At 44.3% G+C, this 20,945-nt stretch overlaps 1 protein-coding gene and 1 long non-coding RNA gene across 2 annotated transcripts in view; both read left to right on the top strand.

Annotated features, from left to right (window-relative positions):
• Nucleotides 1-297: 297 nt before the first annotated feature.
• Nucleotides 298-12,125, top strand: LOC117903147. Its single transcript, XR_004649483.1, has 2 exons — nucleotides 298-628; nucleotides 11,581-12,125. It is a non-coding gene; the product is annotated as an uncharacterized LOC117903147 (long non-coding RNA).
• Nucleotides 12,126-12,201: 76 nt separating this feature from the next.
• Nucleotides 12,202-20,945, top strand: part of LOC117903146 — a 41,565-nt gene continuing 32,821 nt past the window's right edge. Inside the window, 2 exon segments of the mRNA XM_034814985.1 lie at nucleotides 12,202-12,508; nucleotides 12,511-12,892. Coding sequence (XP_034670876.1) covers nucleotides 12,307-12,508; nucleotides 12,511-12,892 — 584 coding nt within the window. The 5' untranslated portion in view covers nucleotides 12,202-12,306.

The following is a 20,945-nucleotide window of genomic DNA, read 5'->3' as shown; positions in this document are numbered from 1 at the left end:
AGCGAACCCGAACCTGTACGTTCGCTGGCAACATGTGAACGTTTTACAGCAACATTCACGAGAAGAAGGCAACTTTTTGTCCACAGCTATTGAGGCAGCAGCGCCAGCCGCCGCTCTCTCTCTCTCTCACCCTGTCTCTCTGTGTGTGGAAATTAATAATAATAATTAAAATTATTCACATAAAATTTAGATTTTTTTATTCAAATCAAAAAAGAAAAAACCAAATCAGCGAAGAGCCGCACAGGGCTTACAGGCGAGGCGATCTTTTTTTTGTGTAAGCCTTACGTTATAGCTGGGCCCCCGCCCCCTGTAAGAACCATGATGTTCGCACGCAGCAGCAGAGTCAGCGTCGCCGTCTCTGCCGCTGCCGCTGCCGCCGCCACCGATGTCGACGTCTTGACTGTGTCCCGTTCGCCGCTGCCGTGTCGCGTCGCGTCGCGCTCTGTGTTTGAAAGGCCTAAAAAAAACTCGGGTGTGTTCGTTCGGCGGCACCGAGCAATGTGAAACGGCAACGTTCATTTGTGCCCCGAAAAAAGATAAGAGTAAAAATAGAAGAGCAAAAGAAAACGTTGCAAATATACGAAAATTTATCAAGAATCTAAAGATAACAAGTAACAACAAAATATAGGTAAAAGTGCAGCGCAAAAAGGAAGAAAAAAGAGTGCAGCTGCAGAAAAAGCAAAACGCAAAACGAATGAAGAATGATGAAGAAAAAACGTAGTTAAAGTTTGCTCTGCTCTGCAGCCACCCCTCACCCTACCCCGTCCACACCTTATACCCCTCGCGCACTCGTGCATGTGTGTGTGTGTGTGCTCTTTGTGTATGTGTGTGCGTTTGCAAATACAAAAAGCAAGAAAACGGAAAAAAAAATTAAAAGAAAAAATTGCGTCGCGCAAAATAAAATTTTTAAAGTTTTTTTTTTTTTTTTTTTGCCAAAATGCAATCTAATGCTCCCTCGCTCGTTCCTCCAATCTCTCGCTCTTTCTATCTGAAAGATGTTGAAATTTTCTATACGTCTCCCCGCTCGCTGAGCCCCACCTCACACTCTCTCTCTCTCTCTCTCTCTGTCTCTCTAACACTGTAACTGTGTGCGTGTATGTGTTTGCGTTCCAATTCTTAAATTTGTTCGTTGGTTTTTCTTTGCAATTAAATTGAAAGGAAAGCGCAGCAGACAGTGCTTATGAGGGGTTTTGGGGGAGCAACCCACAACAACAACAACAACAACAAAACCCATAAACAACTTAAATTTCTTTTATTTTATTTTTGGGCCGGACACGCCCCGTTGGAAGGGATTTAAATCCACACAAAATCGAAATGTTACATCTAATTTTTTTTCAAGCATTTTTTTCTGGTTTTGCTCAACAATAAAACAACAACAAAATTTGTTAAAAAATGTGAAAAAATTCAATTGCGAAAACAAGAGAAAATATTTCAAAAGGATTTTTCAATTTGTGTGGATTCTCCTCAACGACGAGCCCAGGGACACACTCGCTCGCACTCCTGCCTTCAGGACACGCCTACAATTTGCCTTTCCTATTTGTTTTGGGTAAGTAACGCTTTCAGAACTCTCAACTCCCACCCATGAAAATGTTGATTTAAAATGGGATTTTTTTGAATGGTTCTTTGATCAAATTTAGATGGAATTTCTTGGATGGTCTCATGGAAGATCTCGTAATAAGATCTGACTATAAATGTTCTTATTTACCGAAACTAAATCGGAGATTCTTCTTTCGGGGTTTCCTGCCGCGATCTGATGTGCAAAAGTTGATGGAAGCCAAGGATTATTTTCTTGCTTAGTTTTACTCCAGAAACCCATTTAGGCAGGGACACTTTTTCTGTGAATAAAATACTTTTAATTGCGATATATTCGGATCGTATGTGTAGAATCTGCTTGTCCCCTTTCTAATGCGTTTCCCTTCATTTGCTTTGTACAAGCTGCAGATAGGTTTGGAAATTTAAGGGAATTCCGTTCGAGTTCTTAGCCTTTGAGCGTGCGTATAAATTCTCTCCTTTGACGTTGAATGCCATTCCACACACACAAACACTCGCACACACACTCCCGCATGTGCATGTTTCCTTAATCCTTAAGTCGTTAATGGGATTATAAGCCCTTGTCAGTGTGTGTTTTTATGCAACATTAATATGTTGAAACAATCTCTTTGCCTTTGGATTTTGTTACAGACATTTCTATAGAAAATGTGAGCTTTGGGGGCGTAATATCACACCCGTTCTTAGACCCCTTGGAAGCCCGTCGGGAGCGGCAGCTTAAGCTTTGGCCGTGGCTCACAAAGAGGAGCTGCTGCTGGTTGGGTGGCAATCATCGGCTCAGGCAGCTAGTGCTTGGGTGGCAATCATCTGCAATCACGGAATTGTGACACAGATGTCATTCGTTCCTGGATTCATTGCAGTTTCAGCTCCAATGTGAACCTCAACAGTGTTTGGTCGTGGTACAAAAAGAAACCCCCAAACTCAATTAACATTTAAAGGAGAGCAAGAACGAAACGGATAGAGACTTCAACAAGTGCCCAAACAAAATATTCCATAAATTCCGTGAGTGATCCGCAGCAATATTCGTGTTTAAATCATAGTTGCGAACCGTTTTCAACCGGTCTTGAATGCAAGTTAAGTGCAGTTTGCAGCTACATTTTGACTGGGAAATATTGATAGGCGGAGCTCCCTTGTAGCAGCCAGCAACTGCTGATTCTGTGGGTTCTTTAGCTTCTTCTTGCACCCTGGAAAGTTCCAATCCCTAATCCCCATTCCAACCCAAATATGTAGACTGGAGATTCCAATATAATTTCCATTTCTTTCTTCTTTTTTTTTGGTTTCTTGATCAAAACGCGTGCCCCCATCATGGCGCCAAAAATATCTAGTTTTTCGCCCCCCTCTCCAGCTCTCTCTCTCTCTGTCTCTCTTCTCTGTTCTAGTGTGATCTTTCAAGTTCTCTTTCGACGTTTGCTCTCTCGTGTCTCCTCTCCATATACAGCATTTAATTTCCATACATTTTGTGTTATTTATTTGTATTTGTATTTATTTATACCTTCTTTGGGATCTGCTTTTACCCGTCCCGTCCCGTCCCGTCCCGTGCCCACCGCCTACCACCGCTAATTAGCATTTAAATTATGCAAATATTACTTTTCCTCCTCTCCCTCTCTGTCTGCCTTTTGTGTTGCCGTTTATTCCCCCCATTTCTTTGTCTGTTCTCTTTGCCTTTGAGCGAATATATTGAAGGAATTTATTGCAGAGGCGCTTACGTGGCTTTTTCTTAGGCAATAGACCTTAGATTTCGATTCAGCGTTTTACTCTTATTATTTGCAATATTTTTTTAATTTAGTTTTGGGAATATTTGTACAGATTCTTGCAATTATTTATCCATAGGCCATAGAATATTTTTCTTTTGGGAAAACAGCCGCCAATATCGAGCATTTTCTGCTGTTTTCTGCCTCTTTTGGATTAATTTAGAAACTTTTGAATCCTTGAAAATGAAACTAAAATACAATTAAATGCCCCTAAGCCGTATCTTTCGCTCTTTCAAAGGGGTATTGACTAGTCGTTAGCATGCCCCAACCCTTGCGTACCCCTTTCCGTTTTGATAGCCACCCCCCACCCCTGTTGTTTATTTTACTGGTTTTTTTTTTGTGTGTGTTTGTTGCTTCTTCTTATGGGCCGCACGTAGAATTTCTTGTTGAACCGGTTCTTTGGTCGTTGCGGCGCTGCTCACACACTCACACACACACACGCGTCGCTCTATTCCATTCCACAATTCCCGCTCCACCGACTGTGTGCTGTGTGCCCCTGGCCATGGTTTTTGTTTCTTCTGTTTTTATTTATTCTTTTTATTTGTCTGTTATTTGCCGTTTTCTTGTTGTTCTTCTTTCTTTGCTGTCTTTCTTTATTTTATTGCTGTTGTTGTTGCTGTTGTTGTTGTTGTGGTTTGTTGTTCATTTAAATGCAATCGCAGGTCGCATATTGATTTTTACTTTTCCAGAAGGAAAGGCAAAAAAGTCATAAGAAAACAAGCGCAAAACGTGAACTCAACCAAAAAGGCAAAAAGAAATACGCCAAAAAAAACAACGCACACACACATTTGAGTGAAGTTTGGCAACGTTGCCAAACGCGCGGCTCACAGGCAGCGCCGATGATTTTGGGATGGGGAAGGAAGAGCAAGAGCAAGGATTATGATGCTGCAGAGTAACAAATCGAACGATAAAAACTGCCAGCGAAATTACACTCGAAAATGGGAGCAAATTCTCAGAGCTATTTCGAAAAGCATCCAAAATCTTGGGGCAAAAGAGAGTTCTCCCAGCCACCCAGTAAATGTTGCTCCCATATGCCCAAAGTAAGGAACAGAGAAGGAGCAAAATGCTGGGAAATTCCCCTCCCTGGCAATGTGGCAGCAGCAGCATTTCTCTCTTCATTTGCTCCCAATTATAGTTTCCTTGACGACCACTCCCCTCTACGCCCACGCCCACGCCCACTCCCACTCTGCTCTAATTGGCTTAAATCCCAGCTTCTGGTTGCTATTTTTGCATTTTGTGGCAGTGTCTGTCAGTTTTGTGCAACAGAAATTGAAAGCATTTCATATTTTCCGGCCACTGACAGCGAGGGGGGGTGGGGGCAAGCCTCCCTCCCTCCCTCCCTCCATCATCCTGTCTCTCCACAAATTGAGTTTTGATTTCTCTGATTTTTTGGAAATGGAATGCAAAACAAAAGCAACAAAAAAATAGCCCCAGAATATCCCTACGGATGATGCGATGCGGCGGCTGTGGCATGGCATTGTGACTGTGTCTGTGTGTGTGCCTGTGTGTGTGTGTGGCATGGCATGGGAATGCCTGAAACTGTCACTTGACATTTTAATGGAATTTTTATGTTCTTGCAAAAGCTGCAGCCAGCCAGCAGGCGCAAGAAAAAAAAAAACAATGACAAGAAATCGCAGCAAAAATCACAGCGCTGTGGAGGAAGGATAAAAGCAGCACCCGCCCACCCCGCCCGCTCACGACCACACACTTACCTCACAAATGCATTACAAAAAAACAATATTAATAAGCTGAAACTTTTGGATGGGATTTTGGGGGGGATTGCTGGGGACGCTGATTTACCCGAAAAACCCTTTTTGCTTGTTAAATAATCTTTCAAAATCGCAGAATAAACTATTACTGTGGGATCTCTGGTGTTGGGTTGCCTTTACACTTGTTTGATTCGAAATACAAATTACAAATCATAAAAAATATTCTGAATTATCTCCGATTCTTGTGGAAATAAAAGCAGATTCAATGGGTAGCTGGCAAGCGAGCAAAAGTCAAAGTTCGTTTTGCGCTAATAGTTTTTGCCTCTTTTTTCTCGAATAATAATTGTAGCCTGTGTGCAGGCAGGCAGCAACGCATCGTCTGAGAATAGATCATTCCCCTCCCCTCCCTGGCAAAAGATAAGAAATAAAAATGTAGTAGGGGGAACATGTGAAAGTAATGTGAAAAGCGAATGAATTCTTTTGCCTTTTTTGGGTCTCTTATCGCTTGAAATGTTTCTTATCGCCTCCAATCCTCGGCACCGCTCTACCCGTCCTTGTCTCACGCTCCCGCTCTCTTCACTCTCTCCACTTGAACTTATTGAAATTATTTAAAAGTTAATCATTTGTCCAAGCATTTGAAAACCCCTTTGAAATGCTTTTGCTTTTGCCTCTCACAAACAAATTTCTTGCAGTTCAATCAGTCAGAATCTGTGTGGCAGAACTAATTGAATCGGTGTGGAATATAATATTTTGTAGGTGTTTATTTTTTCCTTTGCATTTGCACAGAAAGGCACCGACACGGTGGGAAATTCAATGCCCCAGAAGCGCAGAGACGAGACCACAGAGCCCCAGACTTTGCATATTTATTCTTCGATCGAATCAAATATCAAATGGAGAATCGCATCGGCAGTCGTCGTATTTATTATTTCAGCGATAAATCAGACAGCAGTCGTCAGATGTAGCTTTTGCAATGGAAATGCAATACTTTGGCAAAGGTTTTAGTTGTCGTCTTGTCCACATTTAATAATTGCTTATGCAATACAATAATAGTAATGTTTATCTGGGCAAAGAGTGAAGTTTCGGGGTGTTCCGCCTGAGCTTCAAATACTTGCAGAATTTCCCCTTCCCTGCCTTTAAGAAAATATTCCTACATTTATTTTCATAGCAGAGAATGTGAGATTTTTCAAGAGAGAATTTACTGTTATTTCGTTTTTGAATCTTCAAAGATTTTCGTTACATTTTGCTTGCATTGAGACGACTTTTGCTTTTATGTGTGTGTTGTGCGTGTGTGTGTGTGTTGTGCGTGTTTGTACCACAGTGGAATGCAATTAGTGCAAAACCCCCTAGACACAGGGAGTGTGGAGTGGGGGATGTATTGTGGTCTTAGAATCACATGTGCTGTGCGGCATCAGCCATCAGCCACCAGGCACCAGGCACCAGGCACTGTTGCATATTTTGATGGATGCCTGACCGACCGGCCAGATGTTGCTCCGTAGAGTGTGAGAGAGAGAGAGAGACAGAGAAAGGTGGTGCGGTAGGGAGGGGAGGGTGGTTTGTGTTTTTGCAAGCACAAACCAAAAACCTACGATACATTTTCTGTTGCTTTCAGCTGGGAAAAAAACACGTTTTTACCGTGCAGTGAAAAAGGCAACAAAAACTACAGTAAATAGCCGATAAAGCACACGCACACACCAATACACGCACGCACTGGAACACATGAACATGAACACACACATACGTCATGGGGCGACAGCACTAAATTAAAGCTCAAAAGAAAAATCAATACTTTTCCCAAAAATAAAAAAAGAAACACCCAAAAGCCAACAAAGAATAAGAGCAGCAGCAGTGGCAGAGGCAGAGGCAGAGCAGAGACAGTGCAGAGTCAGAAGCAGCTGTAAAGAAGAATCGGAATCAGAATCAAACCTAACAGGCAGCAGAGAGCAGCGGCAGAGGAGTTAAAGCAGCAGCCGAGTGACGTTACAGAGGCTGGGCAGAGTCTTAGCAGAGCAACAAAGTCCTGGGCCCTGATCCCGGTTCCCAGCACAGGCAGCTCTGTCGAGCCGGTCTCAGCAGGCTCGGTCGTGGCAGAGACTCAGCAGAGCAGCGTGGCGTGGCGTGGCGCGGCGCGGCGCTTATCTCAAATAAATTGCTTTCGGCCTACTCGTGATTTTTTTTCTTCCACATTTTTCTCATTTCGTTTTCGTCGTCGCTATGGCTCTTTGTCTCTGCGAGTGTGTGTGTGTGTGTGTGTGTGTGTAGGAACAGTACACATTTCTGGCTCCCACAACGCACCGCATCATACCCCCCATAACCCTCCCACACAGCTGTGTGAACGGCTCCTGACGCCCACACGAACCCATAAATATGTTTGTATGTGTTTGAAAAGCATGCGCCTGCCGCCGCTATTTATATGTGCATGTTTTGTGGATGTGTGTGTGTGTGTATTTTATGCTCCACAATTATTATTATTATATCTGTGCCTCTCGCTTTTTCCCACTCCTGTGCATTACGTGTCAGCTCTTCCTCCCGTTTTATCTATAGGTCTCTCATTCTACATTACAATAACCTCTCCTCTGCCTCTGCTGCACAGCGCTTTCCTCCCACTCACCCACTCACCCGCTCCACGCTCCTACAATGTTGCGGCTGCTTCTTCTGCACCCATACTGTACGCAGTTCACCCCTTTCATGCCTTCCTGCGCTGCTGTTCTCCTTTTTCTTCTACCTTTTCAATTTTTTGGGGTTTTTTTTTCATCTTGTACGTGTTTCACCTTGCGCGCCGTGTTTTATTGCTTTTTGCTGCTGCTGCTCCGGCACAAGGCACGGCACACACACACACTGGCGCATGAATGACCCTATCTATCTCGCTCTGGCCTGGTTGGGGAATTTTTGTGTGCACGTCACTATGCGCGTTGGCGCGACCGACCGAACGTCAGTCTGTCGTGTCAGACACGACTTACGTCGCACGTTCGGGCGGTCGGTCGTACGGTCGGTTGTTCAGTCGCTCGTTTTAGACACGTTGTATGTCGTTCGGTCGTTCAGTCATTCGTTCTGTCGCTTTTTTGTTGTTCGTTTCGTTTTATGACGTTGCCAGTTTTGTGTCTGCGTCCAATCCAACCATACATGTATGGCCAGCGAGTATGAGTGTGCATGAGTGTGCTTGTGTCTGTGCTGTATATTCAGTTGCCAACGGCGCTGCTGCTGCTGCCTTCTTGCACTTGATGTTGCGTCACCCGCACACACTCGACACACACACACACACACACGAAGCAGAGACCAAATATGAAACGATGTCTGCCCGTTGCCTCCCCACTGCCTGGACGGTCTTTGTACATTCATTCATATATGTATAATAAATGGTGTGTATATATGTAAATGCATGGGTTGTGTGTGTGGAAGTTCCCGATTTTGTTGTTTTCTCTCTGTTTCTGCCTGAACCTTACCAGTGGTGCCTCCCTCCACCCTGCCACTGCTTGTCCTTCTCCATCTCGCTCTCTCGATGGCACTCCATTACTGCTTTTTGCCCCGTCTTTATCGCTCGATCTCACTCTTGTGCGCAGCCAGTTCGTCTTGCCCTCTCCCTCTGGCATTCAGGCTTTGTGGGCATTGCTTTTGTCTTCTGCTTCTTCATGTTTTGTTGCTGCTTCGAGAGTTGGTTGTTGTTTTGGATACCCTGCCAGTGCGACAGCAATGGGATATGGCAGCCTGTTTGGCCCACATGTATGGCTGTTAGACTCCATATTTCATATTAGAAGACTCAAATAATCAGCCTAGATATGAATTTTGTCTCTAAACAACTTTTGCAAAAGTTCAACTTACAAATTCTAACCAAAATTATCAAAAAACATCGGAACTGTGATTTCAAGGGTATCAAATCATAGTGGCGAAGTAGCTTTATTCTTCTTTCCCGTTTTTTTTTTATGGCATTATAATTATTATACTGCCGTGGACGCCGGCAGCGCTGTCCCTGTGCTTTGCTTGTTTCGTGTTTCTTTTTTAGTTTTTTTTTTGTAAGCCTCTTTTCGTCGTCTGCTGTCGCTGCTGCCTTTTATTGTTGTGTTCGTGTGTGTGTGTGTTGTTATTTTTATTAATTTGTTTTGCGCTGGGTCTGTTTCTGGCTTTGCCTTTGCCTCTGCTTCTCTTTTCTTGCAATGTGTGCAATTTGGCAACAGCGCCTCTGCTTATTTTTGCTGCTGCTTTAATCTTACGCGTGCTTAAGTTTTTTCTTACCCTCCTCTTCTCCATTTGCTTTGCTTTTGCTTGCACAGCTCTTTGCTATCGCTCTCTCTCTCTCTCTCTCGCTCTCGCCTTTGTATTGAAAATGGGCAACGTTGCTCTGTGCTGTCTGCTGCTGCTGCCCGCAGCCACCGCCGCTGCTTCTGTGTATTTTTATTGCCTGCTCTCTCTGCCAACGTCGCTGCCATGCTTGGCTGACTTGTTTCCACTCCATCTCCTTCTTCCTTCCCTCTCCCGCTTCGACACATCACTTTTCAGTGTACGTTTCCTCTGGTGCTATCTCTTCTTCTTTGCTTTTGCTGATTCTTCTACTTTTAGCTTTTTTTTTTTTTTGCTTTTTGCTTGTTTGTGGAATTTCGTGCTTAATTTTCGGTTTGGTTCGTTCTCTCTCTTTCGTTGCGGCCTCTGTCTCTCCTCACTCACTCTCTATCTCTTTGTGTGTGTTTCATGTGTGTTTTTCGCTTAAATTTAATTCAATTTCTGTTTAATTTTCATAGTGAGAATTTAATTTACTATTTGCTGTTGCCTTTTGTGTTGCCACTTTTGTTGCGTGTTTTTGTTCTCTACTCTACTCCTCTCGCTCTCTCTCTCTCTCTGCCTCTCTTTGTTTTATTTATTTGCGGCTCTGCAGTTTAATTGCTTTCATTAAAAACAAAATACAGTTGCAAAAATGTTGCAGCACTGAAAAACATGTGGTCTATGGCTCATGCGCTGTTGCCGCTTTTCATGCGCCGCTGCTTCTTTGGCTCCATTGTGAGTGTTGTATGGTGTGGTGTGCTGCCGCACCGTTGCCAATCTTCTTCATTGCGCCCATTGAGCGCTGCTGCTGCTGCCGTTGCCCGTGGCCGCCTCTTCGTCCATTGAATGCGCGATGCGCAGTTGCCGCTTTTCACTCGGCCATTGAATTGAATATGTTTGTGTGTGTTACTGCCTTAGAAATGCCATCTTCATCGAAATTGATAGATGGATTGGATGGATGAGTGGGTGAAAATTATTGACGGGCAAGAGAACGGTTCTACTGGAAGCAGTACAATGGTCGCTTGGTGGAACAGAAATGCCAGAAACAGGATAAATATCAACCGCTCAAAGCATTAGTGAGAGCAACTAAGATTAACGCTACAAAAAGCAATTTACTGTGAGAGCCACTCGCACTGTTTCAGTGCTTTAACGTGTTTAGAAATTGGGATAGAAATGTAAGTCTACAAAGATGACCTTTCAGGGTTCAGGGCTACAATTTCGTTGGGGGGTGTGATTAACCCAAGGAGAATGATATAATTTAGAGGTTTTCTTCCTTTGGGAGCCACTTTGGGACCTTTGGGTTCGGATTAACCCTCCTGGAAGCCTCAAAAAGCTTTCCTACAGCGCCCCCGTCAGAAAGTCAAGGAAAACTGAAAACCCACCACCACTCTCCTTGGACCCCCGTAAAAAGAAACCCAATGACAAAAAGATAATGAAACGACTACTGCACTTGAGACCGGTCTACAGCGGTCTGGGGGCGACGACATTATCCATTCGATTATTTATGGCCCTTATCGATTTTCTAATCAACATTTTATCGATTGAATGTGTGTTTATTTTTGCATCGAACTAATCTGTTTCTCTCTCTCTCTCTCTCTGCAGGTCTCTGTGGCGTGGGACAAAGAGGTGTGTTGGAGGTGGAGGAGCCGTTAACTTGTTTTGTTTCGTGTGTGCGTGTGTGTGTGCACTGTGTTTGTTTTTTTTGTTTTGTTTTGTTTTTGGCGCTGTCGATAAGTGTGCGATAACGATGAAAAGAGAAAAGGACAGCAGACAGCAGGCGACCAGCGACAGCAAAATAAAGTGCAAAAGTTGTTAATTAATGGAAAAATAGACACACACATTCACACATACAAATATGTACAACAAATATATGTAGGGTTTAAATCGCAAATAGCATTTTCGTCGGCCGTTCGTGCGGAGGAGATCGTGTGGCGGTATTTCGCGACGTGTGTAGGATTTATTTACCGTTTTGTGACACGATCAAACACGCATACGCACACACAATATAAACACACACACACACACACACACACACACACACACACACACACGGGAATGATCGTGTCATGGAATGCATGTCACCCTGCATCATTTTTTTTTTCTCTTTCTTGATTATTTGTTAATTTTCCCCCGAATAAAAAAAAGTGTTAAAAATTGGGCCAATAACTGACATTTGTGTGTATTTTTTTTTTGAAGTGAGAAAATCAAAAACGTGTGCCAAAGAGCAGCAGGAAAAGAGTGCGAGAGTGAGAGAGAGATGGAGATCAAGAGCAACGTTGCCGCTTTTCACTAAACATGTCTTACATCCCCTTCCATTGCAGCAGTATGTGTGTGTAAAACCTACACTGTAAATATATAAAAAGTTAAAGCTAAAGCAAGAAAGATTTATTTAACCAAAAAAATAACCATAAAATAACGAGGAAATCCCTCAGTCAAACAAAAGTGTTGGAAAACAAAAACATTAAAGACAGCAGACAGCAACAACAAGAACGGGCGCAAGATGCCTGCGCAACAGCCATGTGCCTAGGCAGAGGTTGTTGCCTGTTGCAACAACTAAGCAAAAAACAACGACAGCAACAGCAGGACCGCGAATCACACAAACTGCAACGACACCAACCACTCCAGTGTTGAAAAACGACAGAGAAAATATAATCAAAGCAACCATCCCCGCAAACATAACGTCAAAAGTGCAGTTTTCTTCGATACTTCAATTTTTTTGATAGTGTTTTTTTCTCTGTCTCTGTGTGTGTGAGTGCGTGTGGCGAGTGAGTTTGTGTGTGTGGTTCGTGTGTTGGGGAGAGTGAGAATGTGGCAGTGCAATGCTATGAGCAGCTCCCAAATAATTACAACAACAACAAATTCAACAGCATCAGCAAGAAAAGGTTCAACAACACGAAGAAATTGTTCAACAACACGAAGAAATTGTTCAACAACACGAAGAAATTGTTCAACAACAGCAAGAATAGGATACAACAAGTTCAACAACACCAATTCCATTTAAGCAGCACAACAACAAGAGTGTTTGAAGCCAAAAAAAAGAGTTCGGCATGAAATGGAAGCAGCTATACGCTCCTCTTCAGTGCAGGTCGGTGCTCCGCCGCCCACAAATAACACCACAAACGGTGCACAGCAGCAGCAGCAACATCAACAGCAGCAGCAGCAACACCAACAGCAGCAGCAGCAGCAGCAACAACAGCAGCACCAGCAACACCAACAACACCAACATCAGCTTCAACAACAGCATCAACAACATCAACAGCAGCAACACCAACAACACCAACAGCAGCAGCAGCAACACCACCAGCATCAGCAACAGCTTCATCATCATCATCAGCAGCAGCAGCAACAGCAGCAGCAGCAGCAACAACAGCAACAACAACAACAACAACGTGTTGCAAGCAGTAGCCTGCAACACCAGCAACAGCAACATGATAATGGACCAACGTCCCATCATTTGCATCAATCATCAGCCTCCAATCAACAGCAGCAGCAACAAAGTAAAGCAGTGCAACAGCAACACCAACAACACCAAAAGCAACAACACCAACAACAACAGCAACAACAACAACAGCAGGCTGCCAATATGTCCGCGTATCAGCAGCGTCTGCCAGCCGGTGCATCATCGATTCACAGGTGAGAAGAGCCACAACTATTATGCAACAATTATGTATGCTATGCCCCTGCCGTGCCCCTCCCCTCATTCCGTATTTCCGCAGCCAGAGCTCATTTCCTGTTTGCACTCTCTCTCTCTCTCTCTCTCTCTCTGAGAGCAGGCACGGCACGGCACGGCACTCCCTTGTCCATTGAGATCCCCGCCGTTTCCTCTTCAATATTTAAGCTGCCAGATGATAAGCTGCCAGCACCAGACAGACCCCTCGAACTGCGACCCTACCCCGCTGCGTCGAAAAAGCCGCTCTAGATAAAACAGAAATATATTTGAGGTTCATCGTTCGTTTAGTTCAAAGAAAAGCTGCAGCAGATTCCTTGTCAAAGCGATCTTAGATCTGGAAAAGGAGGGTTTACGAATGGTTTAGATGATTTAGAATTTTAAACGCTTTCAAGTTTCAAGTTAAATGGTTCTTGTTGTTGTTTTTTTTCTCTCCATTTGTTAATGATTTGGCGCTGTTGTCCAGTGAATAATGTGTGAGTCATTGCACGCCCCTGCCTGCCTTTCCTTCCCTTCCCGTACAAAGAGATAGATGGATGAATGGATGGCCAAAGATTTGCCATGCGGAAAACGTAACACAAACAGCAACAACAATAACAACGAACATGATGGAGTGGAAGGGAGAAAACAAAGAGGAAAGATAATGATGATGATGAGGCTCAAGTTTTTTGTTGGTGTTTGTTCTGTGGTTAAGAGACAAACGGAAAGACCAGAGCGAGAGAGCGAGAGAGCGAGAGAGGTGCCAAAGCACTTGAGAAGACCATGAAAAGAGTGTGTGAGGGAGGGAGGGATAAGTGCAAAAGCAAGAGCGGGAGCGGGAGAGAGAGAGAGCGCTTCTCGCAAGCGAGAAACACTCGTAATTATACCGTAATTTGACACTATTGACCTGCCACAACGATAACCGTAAGGATAGGCTGCCGCCGCTGCTGCATGCAACCCCAGCCCTACGCAACGACAGTCCAGTCCAGTCCAGTCCAGTTCCCTTTCCTTCTCCTTCTCCTTCTCCCGACCCTTTCCACACTATCGACTTGAATGACAGCAATTAGAGACAGCAAAGATGTACGACAGACAGCCACAACAACAGACAGATGACCGCAAAACAAGTAGCAGCAGAAAGAGTGGGAGAGAGGGAGCGTGTGGGAGAATGACGGACGATGGAGGGACAGAGGAGAGAGGAGAGAGGATGTGATTACCCATTACACACTGACAACGGGTATATCCAGTTGAATCTTTCAAAGGTCTACAGTTAGAGCTGCTTGAACATCGATCCCATCAAATGCAAATCGATCATCACAGCTTTAAAGAAGGAAATTCGGTTCAGGTCCGTCTTCTAATCATGAATATTGAGGGAGAAAACCTAACAAATGTTTTATTCTATTCCGTGTTCAGTGATCTACTGTGCTATTATCCAGCGAACTGGAGTAAAATCCTTTTTAATTGGAGTGCACAAATATACTCATTTGCATCGTTCTTCAAGTACAGTTGCCACTCTTGTGTTCAATTTCGTTCGCAATCAGAGCTGCTCCCTCTTCGTCTTGCTCTCTCTCTCTCATCGTTGTTATTTTCCTGCCAGTGGTTGCCACCCACTTCCTTCCTGTGATTGCTTCATTATCTGATTTTCTGTTTTCCGTTTTCCTTCCTACTGCATGGCAGCAAAAAGAGTTTCTCGTTTAAAAATCGATATTTAAATTTAAAGTAATTTTGCATTCAATAATGAACTTTCATTGAATATTGTATCTACACATAATAGAAATTGAAAGCATATCCATCCAGTATCGAGGGTGCTGCGGTTTTGCTCCATTGTCCGTTCCCATTTCAATCAAAAATTGATTCGAATCGTTCGTATTATATTGCGGAGAGTTTGTCGGTGAGGAGGAGATTCCTTAGACTAATTGAACTTTGATTGCACTCTCTGTGGCTCCTTGTGGTTCTGTTCGGTTCAATTTGGTTTTGCTTTCGGTTTGCTTTGGTTTCGATCCTCTTTATGCATTCATCAGCAGAAATGCGAGTACAGCCACGGAGGGAGCCCCCATGCGTACATATATTGAGAGCAATTAAAGTTTATTATTCTGGAAATGTGAGGAGGCGTCAATCAATCCCCCCATCCATTCGTTGGGGGCATTGAAAAATGTTTAAAAATAATTGAACAAAAAAATAAACAAATTGTGTTGTTTTTCTTCACTTGGTTTCGGTTTGGTTTGTTGAAGAGTTCTCAGGTTTCAGCAGCAGAAATATCAGACTTAAGCAATTCCTAGGAAATATTTATGTATTTTGATAGATGATTATTATTATTTGTTGCATTTCAATTTGTTGCGGAACAAAAAGCAATCCTCCCACCCCAAATCGGTAATCTACTCTCGCCCTTACTCTGTTTGAGTTCACACAAACACACATAGAAAGCTTCTTTTCATACACACAAACACACAAATGCAGAAATCATTTTCTGCAGAACATTTTTAATCGCTTTCGAACGGTCAAGGTTGCAAAATATTTAATGAGTCGAACGCGACAGCGACAGCGACAGCGACGCTCGCTATCAGCTGGGCTGAGCAAGGGGAACATAAAGGAAGGAGAAAGAGCAAAGCACAGAGCGTGGGTCCGGGTCGACGTCGGTCGGTCGGTCGGTCGGTCGGTGGAGGGTGCAGCGGGCAGAATGGAGAACGGAGATGTGCAGCAGAGAAGTGCGCAGCGCGGAGAGAAGAGAGTGCAAAAGTGCAGTTGCAGATGGAAGCAAATCAGTTCAGTCGTCAGCGTCGCCGTCAGCGTCGCTGCTGCCTTATCGACCCGGCATATGAACAGTTATATTTGATGCCTGCCTGGGGCCTCACCCACGTTGTGTGTGTGTGTCATTGCCACATTGATATGCGGTGTATATCCATCTCTCTCCCACCCGCACAGCACAGCAGTAATTGTAGCTGTAAATGTTTTCCTATTTTGGGCTGGCACCCACCACGCACGCGACAAGGGAAAATACAAAAATAAAAGCAGCAGATCGATCCCATTGCGGTAATTGAAGTCCACTAAAAGAGAGACCCAGGAGCTCAATCTGCGACCATAAATTGACCCAAAGTTGGGTATTTCGTTGTGCTAAAGAAGTCGGCCAATGCCCTTGAACCATAACGAAGGTCTGCCCCCCCCGCATTAGTATTTAATGTTTAAATAATTAGAGCCAGAGGTTAACCGAATGACAACCATAATTGTTTATCGTTTGGGTGGAAATGAGTTGTTTCCTTCATTATCGAAATATGAATAAACCCAACAGGACACGTAGGACATGCGACCCCATTCGTGCCCCCTCTATGAGCTTTAGAATTTGTTCGTTTCCAGAAAAGTTTTGACCACCAATGCGCCCAACCCAATTTTTGGCATTTTTGTTGCTGAGAAAACTATTTTGTAGTTTTGTAGTTTGGAAAACTTTTTGGCCGAAAGTTCTTGAATTTCTATTTTAAATATTTGAAGGGAACTTTTTGTATTTTATTTTACTTTTCTTTCCTTTTTTGGGAAGCAAACTTTCCGGGAATTGAGTGGAAAATTGAACGTACGGGAGGGGAGCGGGGGTGGGTATAAAAATGAAACTTAATTTGAAGATTGTACACGCATATTTAGGGAATTGTAAATCAATTTGAAGTTTTGTCCTCCTTCCGAAACGCCCAAAAACCAAAACCCGCACCAAAAACGAATGGGAGATCGCCTGACAGGATGGGAGTAGGAGTGGGTAACGGTACGGGTGTATGAACTGCGTTGCCGCTCCGCGACCTATCCCAACGGTAAAGCGCATTGGGCAAGTGCAGCCATCGACCGCCACCGCTAGGGGGCGCCTGCCATAACCGTGTGGGGGAAGAGGCAACAACAGAGAAAAAGCAACAACAAAAAAACGCCAATAAAATGCACATACGTAATGAAATATAATTAAAGAAAACGAAAATAACAGAAAAACGAACACGAATACGAAAAAGAAAAGGAAAAGGAAAAGAGAAAAGCCGCCGTTGCCAGGTCTAATTAGACAAACGTCCGCGTTGACGCCAGCCGCGGCAGCGACACCGGCAGCAGCGTCAACGTCAACGTCAGTCTCTGCATCGACGTTCGACGTAGGCAATGTCTATTTTTGCAACAATACAAAAAGTGCAGCGGCCCCAAAGCCAAAGGAGAATGCAAAAAGCAATAACAAAAGAGACAGTCTGAAGGAGAGGGTGAGGGTGGGGGAGAGGGAGCGAGGCAGACAGAGAGTGTGCGAGCGGAGCGGGGTCAGAGCGGGGCGACGCTCTCGCGACGAGCCTCATTACGAAATCACCTTCAACTGTAGTTTTTTCGTTGTTGCTGTTTTGTTTTGCACTGCACCGACCAGGGAGAGGGCAGGCGAGAGAGCACAGGGAGGGGTGTAACAGTGGAAATATCCTCTGGAAATGACATTTTATAATGAATGGAAAGCTAATGAATCAAGCGACCGATCATCATATTAATGCCAGTTAATTGTTGTCAGATGGCTACGACTGCTGCTCATAGAAATCTCAAGCAAACAGCTACTGAGTCACGCCTGTGTCTGCTCTCTCTCTCTCTCTGCCCCTCGTTGGGCCCATCATTTGCTGTCGGGTGGCCCAGGTCACATTTGTTGAAACTCTCACAGTCATTACCGCTGCCATCCTCAGGATACGTCTGCTTGGCCGCAGTGGCCGGCGTATCAGTTCGCCAAAAGAAACCAAAAGGAAAGCACGAAAGGCTCCCCCACTGCGCGGTCATTTCTTGTGATGGGAAATCTTCCGCATTTGCAATGGTAAATAATTAGCAGCAATTTCTCAGCCAAGAATCGAACGCTTAGCACAAAAATATGAAACTAATTCCAAGAAATGATCGCTAAAATCTATTTTCTTCACCAAGATAAGACTTTTGTTTGTCTGTTCCCGTTTCTCTCTCTCTCTCTCTCCCCCCCGTTTTGGCTCCATTTTGCGGCTGTCCATTGTGCCGTTTTTCTTCCGCATTGAGTGGATGTCAAGTCTATTGATTGATAAGACTGTGTGTGTGTGTGTGTGTGTGTGTGTTGACCAATGTCACGTTCCGTTCACACAAACTCGTTATCAAAGCACACACACACAGACACATGCACTTTTGCAGCTAGTGGAGACGGTCAAACGGTGGGACAGACGAGGGTTGGACCTCTATTTCTGTTGCTCACTTTTTTTTGGCATAGCCTTCCAGACAGGGAAGCGGAAACCCTAAGGAGTGATTCTAGATCCTCTTAAATAAATTGAAAAATTTAACATAAATAAAACGTTCAACGGATTACCAGCACAAAGTATAAGTTTCTCATATCAGAGCTCCACTCAAATCATCCAAAGTTCAAGCAATTTGAAAGTGTGTTCTGTGTTCCCTCCATTTCCATTTCCCTTCTCAATTTTGTTCCACTTTCCTTTGGCTTAGTTTTTTATTTGTATTTTTATTATTATTGTGTAGTATTTGTTTTAGTCTTCGTTTCGTTTCGTTTCGATTTGTAATTGGTGCTGTTTGTGTGTATTTTTGATGTCGTTGCTGTTGCTGTTGCTGTTGCTGTTGCTGTTTCTGCTGCTGATTAGATTAGGCGGCAAACAGCAGATTAATTCATGGCACCGTTTTTGGCGCGTATGACGAAGGATAGGTAGTGGGGCAGGGGCGACAGTTGGTGGAGAGTGAACTGAGCGTGGTTGGTGTCGTTTTGGGATGTTCTCATTTATTTGTATTATTTTGTTATTTTTATTTTTTTACAACTTTGATTAGATAAGGCTGAACCGCGGTGCCATGCCGTGACCACTCATTCAGGCACACCACTCGACTCGTTTATTTCTATGAGTAAATAGTTCATTCCAGCCCACATCCACGTGGGTGACCAGAGCGTGGGGGGGGAGGGGGACGTTTCTTTCAATTGTTTATGATGAAACAATTTTCATGGGAACTTTGAATGGAATGGAAGCGAGTGCATAAATCGCACCTAATCCGACACCAGACACCCCCTGCCACAGTCGCTCCCTTCGCTCTATCTCTCGCTTTCGCACGAGGAGAGACGTAAATGTGTGTGTGTGTGTGTGTTTGTGTGTGTGGTTGAGGCAAAAGTTCAATGTACAGAAAGTTCTACAGTGGGTCAGCGAGAGAGTGATCGCTGCTCTCTGCGCACATTCTTTGTATTCCTCGCACAGCCGCGCGCTCTCTTCTTGCTCTCTCTCTCCCCACTCCGCCGCCGCTTTGTGTTGCTAGGATCTATTGGAATGCTCATCCTCCGCTTTGCACTCATATTTATCTCTCTCTTCGCTCTGCTGTGCTTACTTCCACTCTCTCAGTCTTTCTTTTTGTTCCGTCACTTGAGCGCGCACTTTCTGCTTTGCTTAATCTCTTCTGATTCTTCAGCATTTCCGTGTATTACAATATTTATTTATATTATTTGTTCAAATAACTTGAGACACTGCCACACGAATTGCATGCAGATCAGCTTTCAGGCAGCGGCAGAGTGATTTACGGTTAATGGGGGGAGTCTGCTGTGGTGTGGAGCCAGTGGAGTGGCGGCAGAAACCAAACCACTTTTGGCCCGTGTCGCATTTCACGTGGCAATCATCAGAAAATTGCAAACAACATTAAAAGTACTGCCAACCCCCACCGCTCCCCCGCCACACACACACAGCTCCCCCTTGGCTCCTCTCTTTCATTGTGTCCCTCCCTGCCCCCTTCCCACGGCTGTTTTTACAGCTGTTCGCTCGCCATAACGGTAGCCAGCAATTTGCTTTGTTCTCGTTTCCATTTCTTTTTTTTGGTTTTATGTTTCACATTTTGCACTCTTCAAAATGTGTGATAATAATGATGTAGGTTAGTGGAGGGGTAGGTGGAGGGGCGGAGGAGGAGGAGGAAAAGAAGAGAATAGAAAATTACAAACAAAATGTACTCTAATTACAAGGGACACACACACTGCCGAGAGAGGGAGTGTGCGAGAGCGGAAGAGAGAGCAATTTGTATTTTTTTCTCTGATCTGCGCCACAACAGAGGATGGAGGCTGAGAGGCTAAGTGGATGCTAATTTGCACATGGAGCTGCGAAACCATTAGCTTGAGGGAGCGAGAGGGAAAGAGAGTGATGGGAGGGAGATCCACTAATGAAGAGTGACTGCGGAGAAAGAGCGAGAGAGAGGGAGCGCGGCCCATGCACAACACAAGAACGCGAAAGAGCGAGAGGCGGGGATAGAAAGGACTTCTAAATCGATAAAATTATCTTCTAAAAGTTGGGATGCCCCTCCTCGTGTGGTGGCTGGGGGGAGGCAGGTCAAACAATTCCAATTAAATCGCCATTAGAATGCGACAGACATACAGAGGTTCCCACTGCTCTAGCGGAGAGTCCTTGAATGGCATTCCTAGCTGGCCGTAAATACCCCTTGCATTATTCACCGCTGCTTGGCTGGGGCGCAGAGTTGTAAATCGCTTTTTGAAAAGTAATTAGAGACGGGTCGGTGGGGGGGCGGCGGAAGCACTTGCTATTTTTGTATGCAAATTGCCTGCAAAACAATTGCGGTCAAAATAATAGTCGAAGACGGTAGCCCAAAAGGCAAAGGCAAAAACAAAACAAAACTAAAACTAAAAGAAATAAATTCTTAGGGTATATTCATGTGTATCCTTTCACTTATGGCCACTTTGCTGGTTCCCTGAATGGCGACCAATGCTACATAATTCGGAGTGGAGCTTATTGTGGCTACTTATTTGCCCGCCACTGTCTGCTGTGTGCATACGCCCATCGTCGTCATTCAAATAATAGTCAGAGTCATAGTCGAAGTCTGGTCTGCCGCTGCTGCTGCTGCTGCTGCTGCTGCCACTTTGTTGTCGATGAATCACTTTCTGTTGTTGTTTTGTTATTAAGGTATTCGGCTTGTTGGTTGTTGCTGTTGCTGTTTCTGTACCCCTGCAACGAGTATTTTATTTATGGGCGGCACTTAAACTGTACTCAGAGCGGGAGAGAGAGGGGAAGGGGCCTCGATTCGGACACAAGGAAGTGTGGGAATAGAGGGTATAGCAGA

This window comes from Drosophila subobscura, chromosome A, assembly GCF_008121235.1.
Source record: "Drosophila subobscura isolate 14011-0131.10 chromosome A, UCBerk_Dsub_1.0, whole genome shotgun sequence".
Classification (NCBI taxonomy): Eukaryota; Metazoa; Arthropoda; class Insecta; order Diptera; family Drosophilidae; genus Drosophila; species Drosophila subobscura.
Note: the sequence above shows the minus strand (reverse complement) of the source record. Positions and strands in the feature narration are given on the sequence as shown.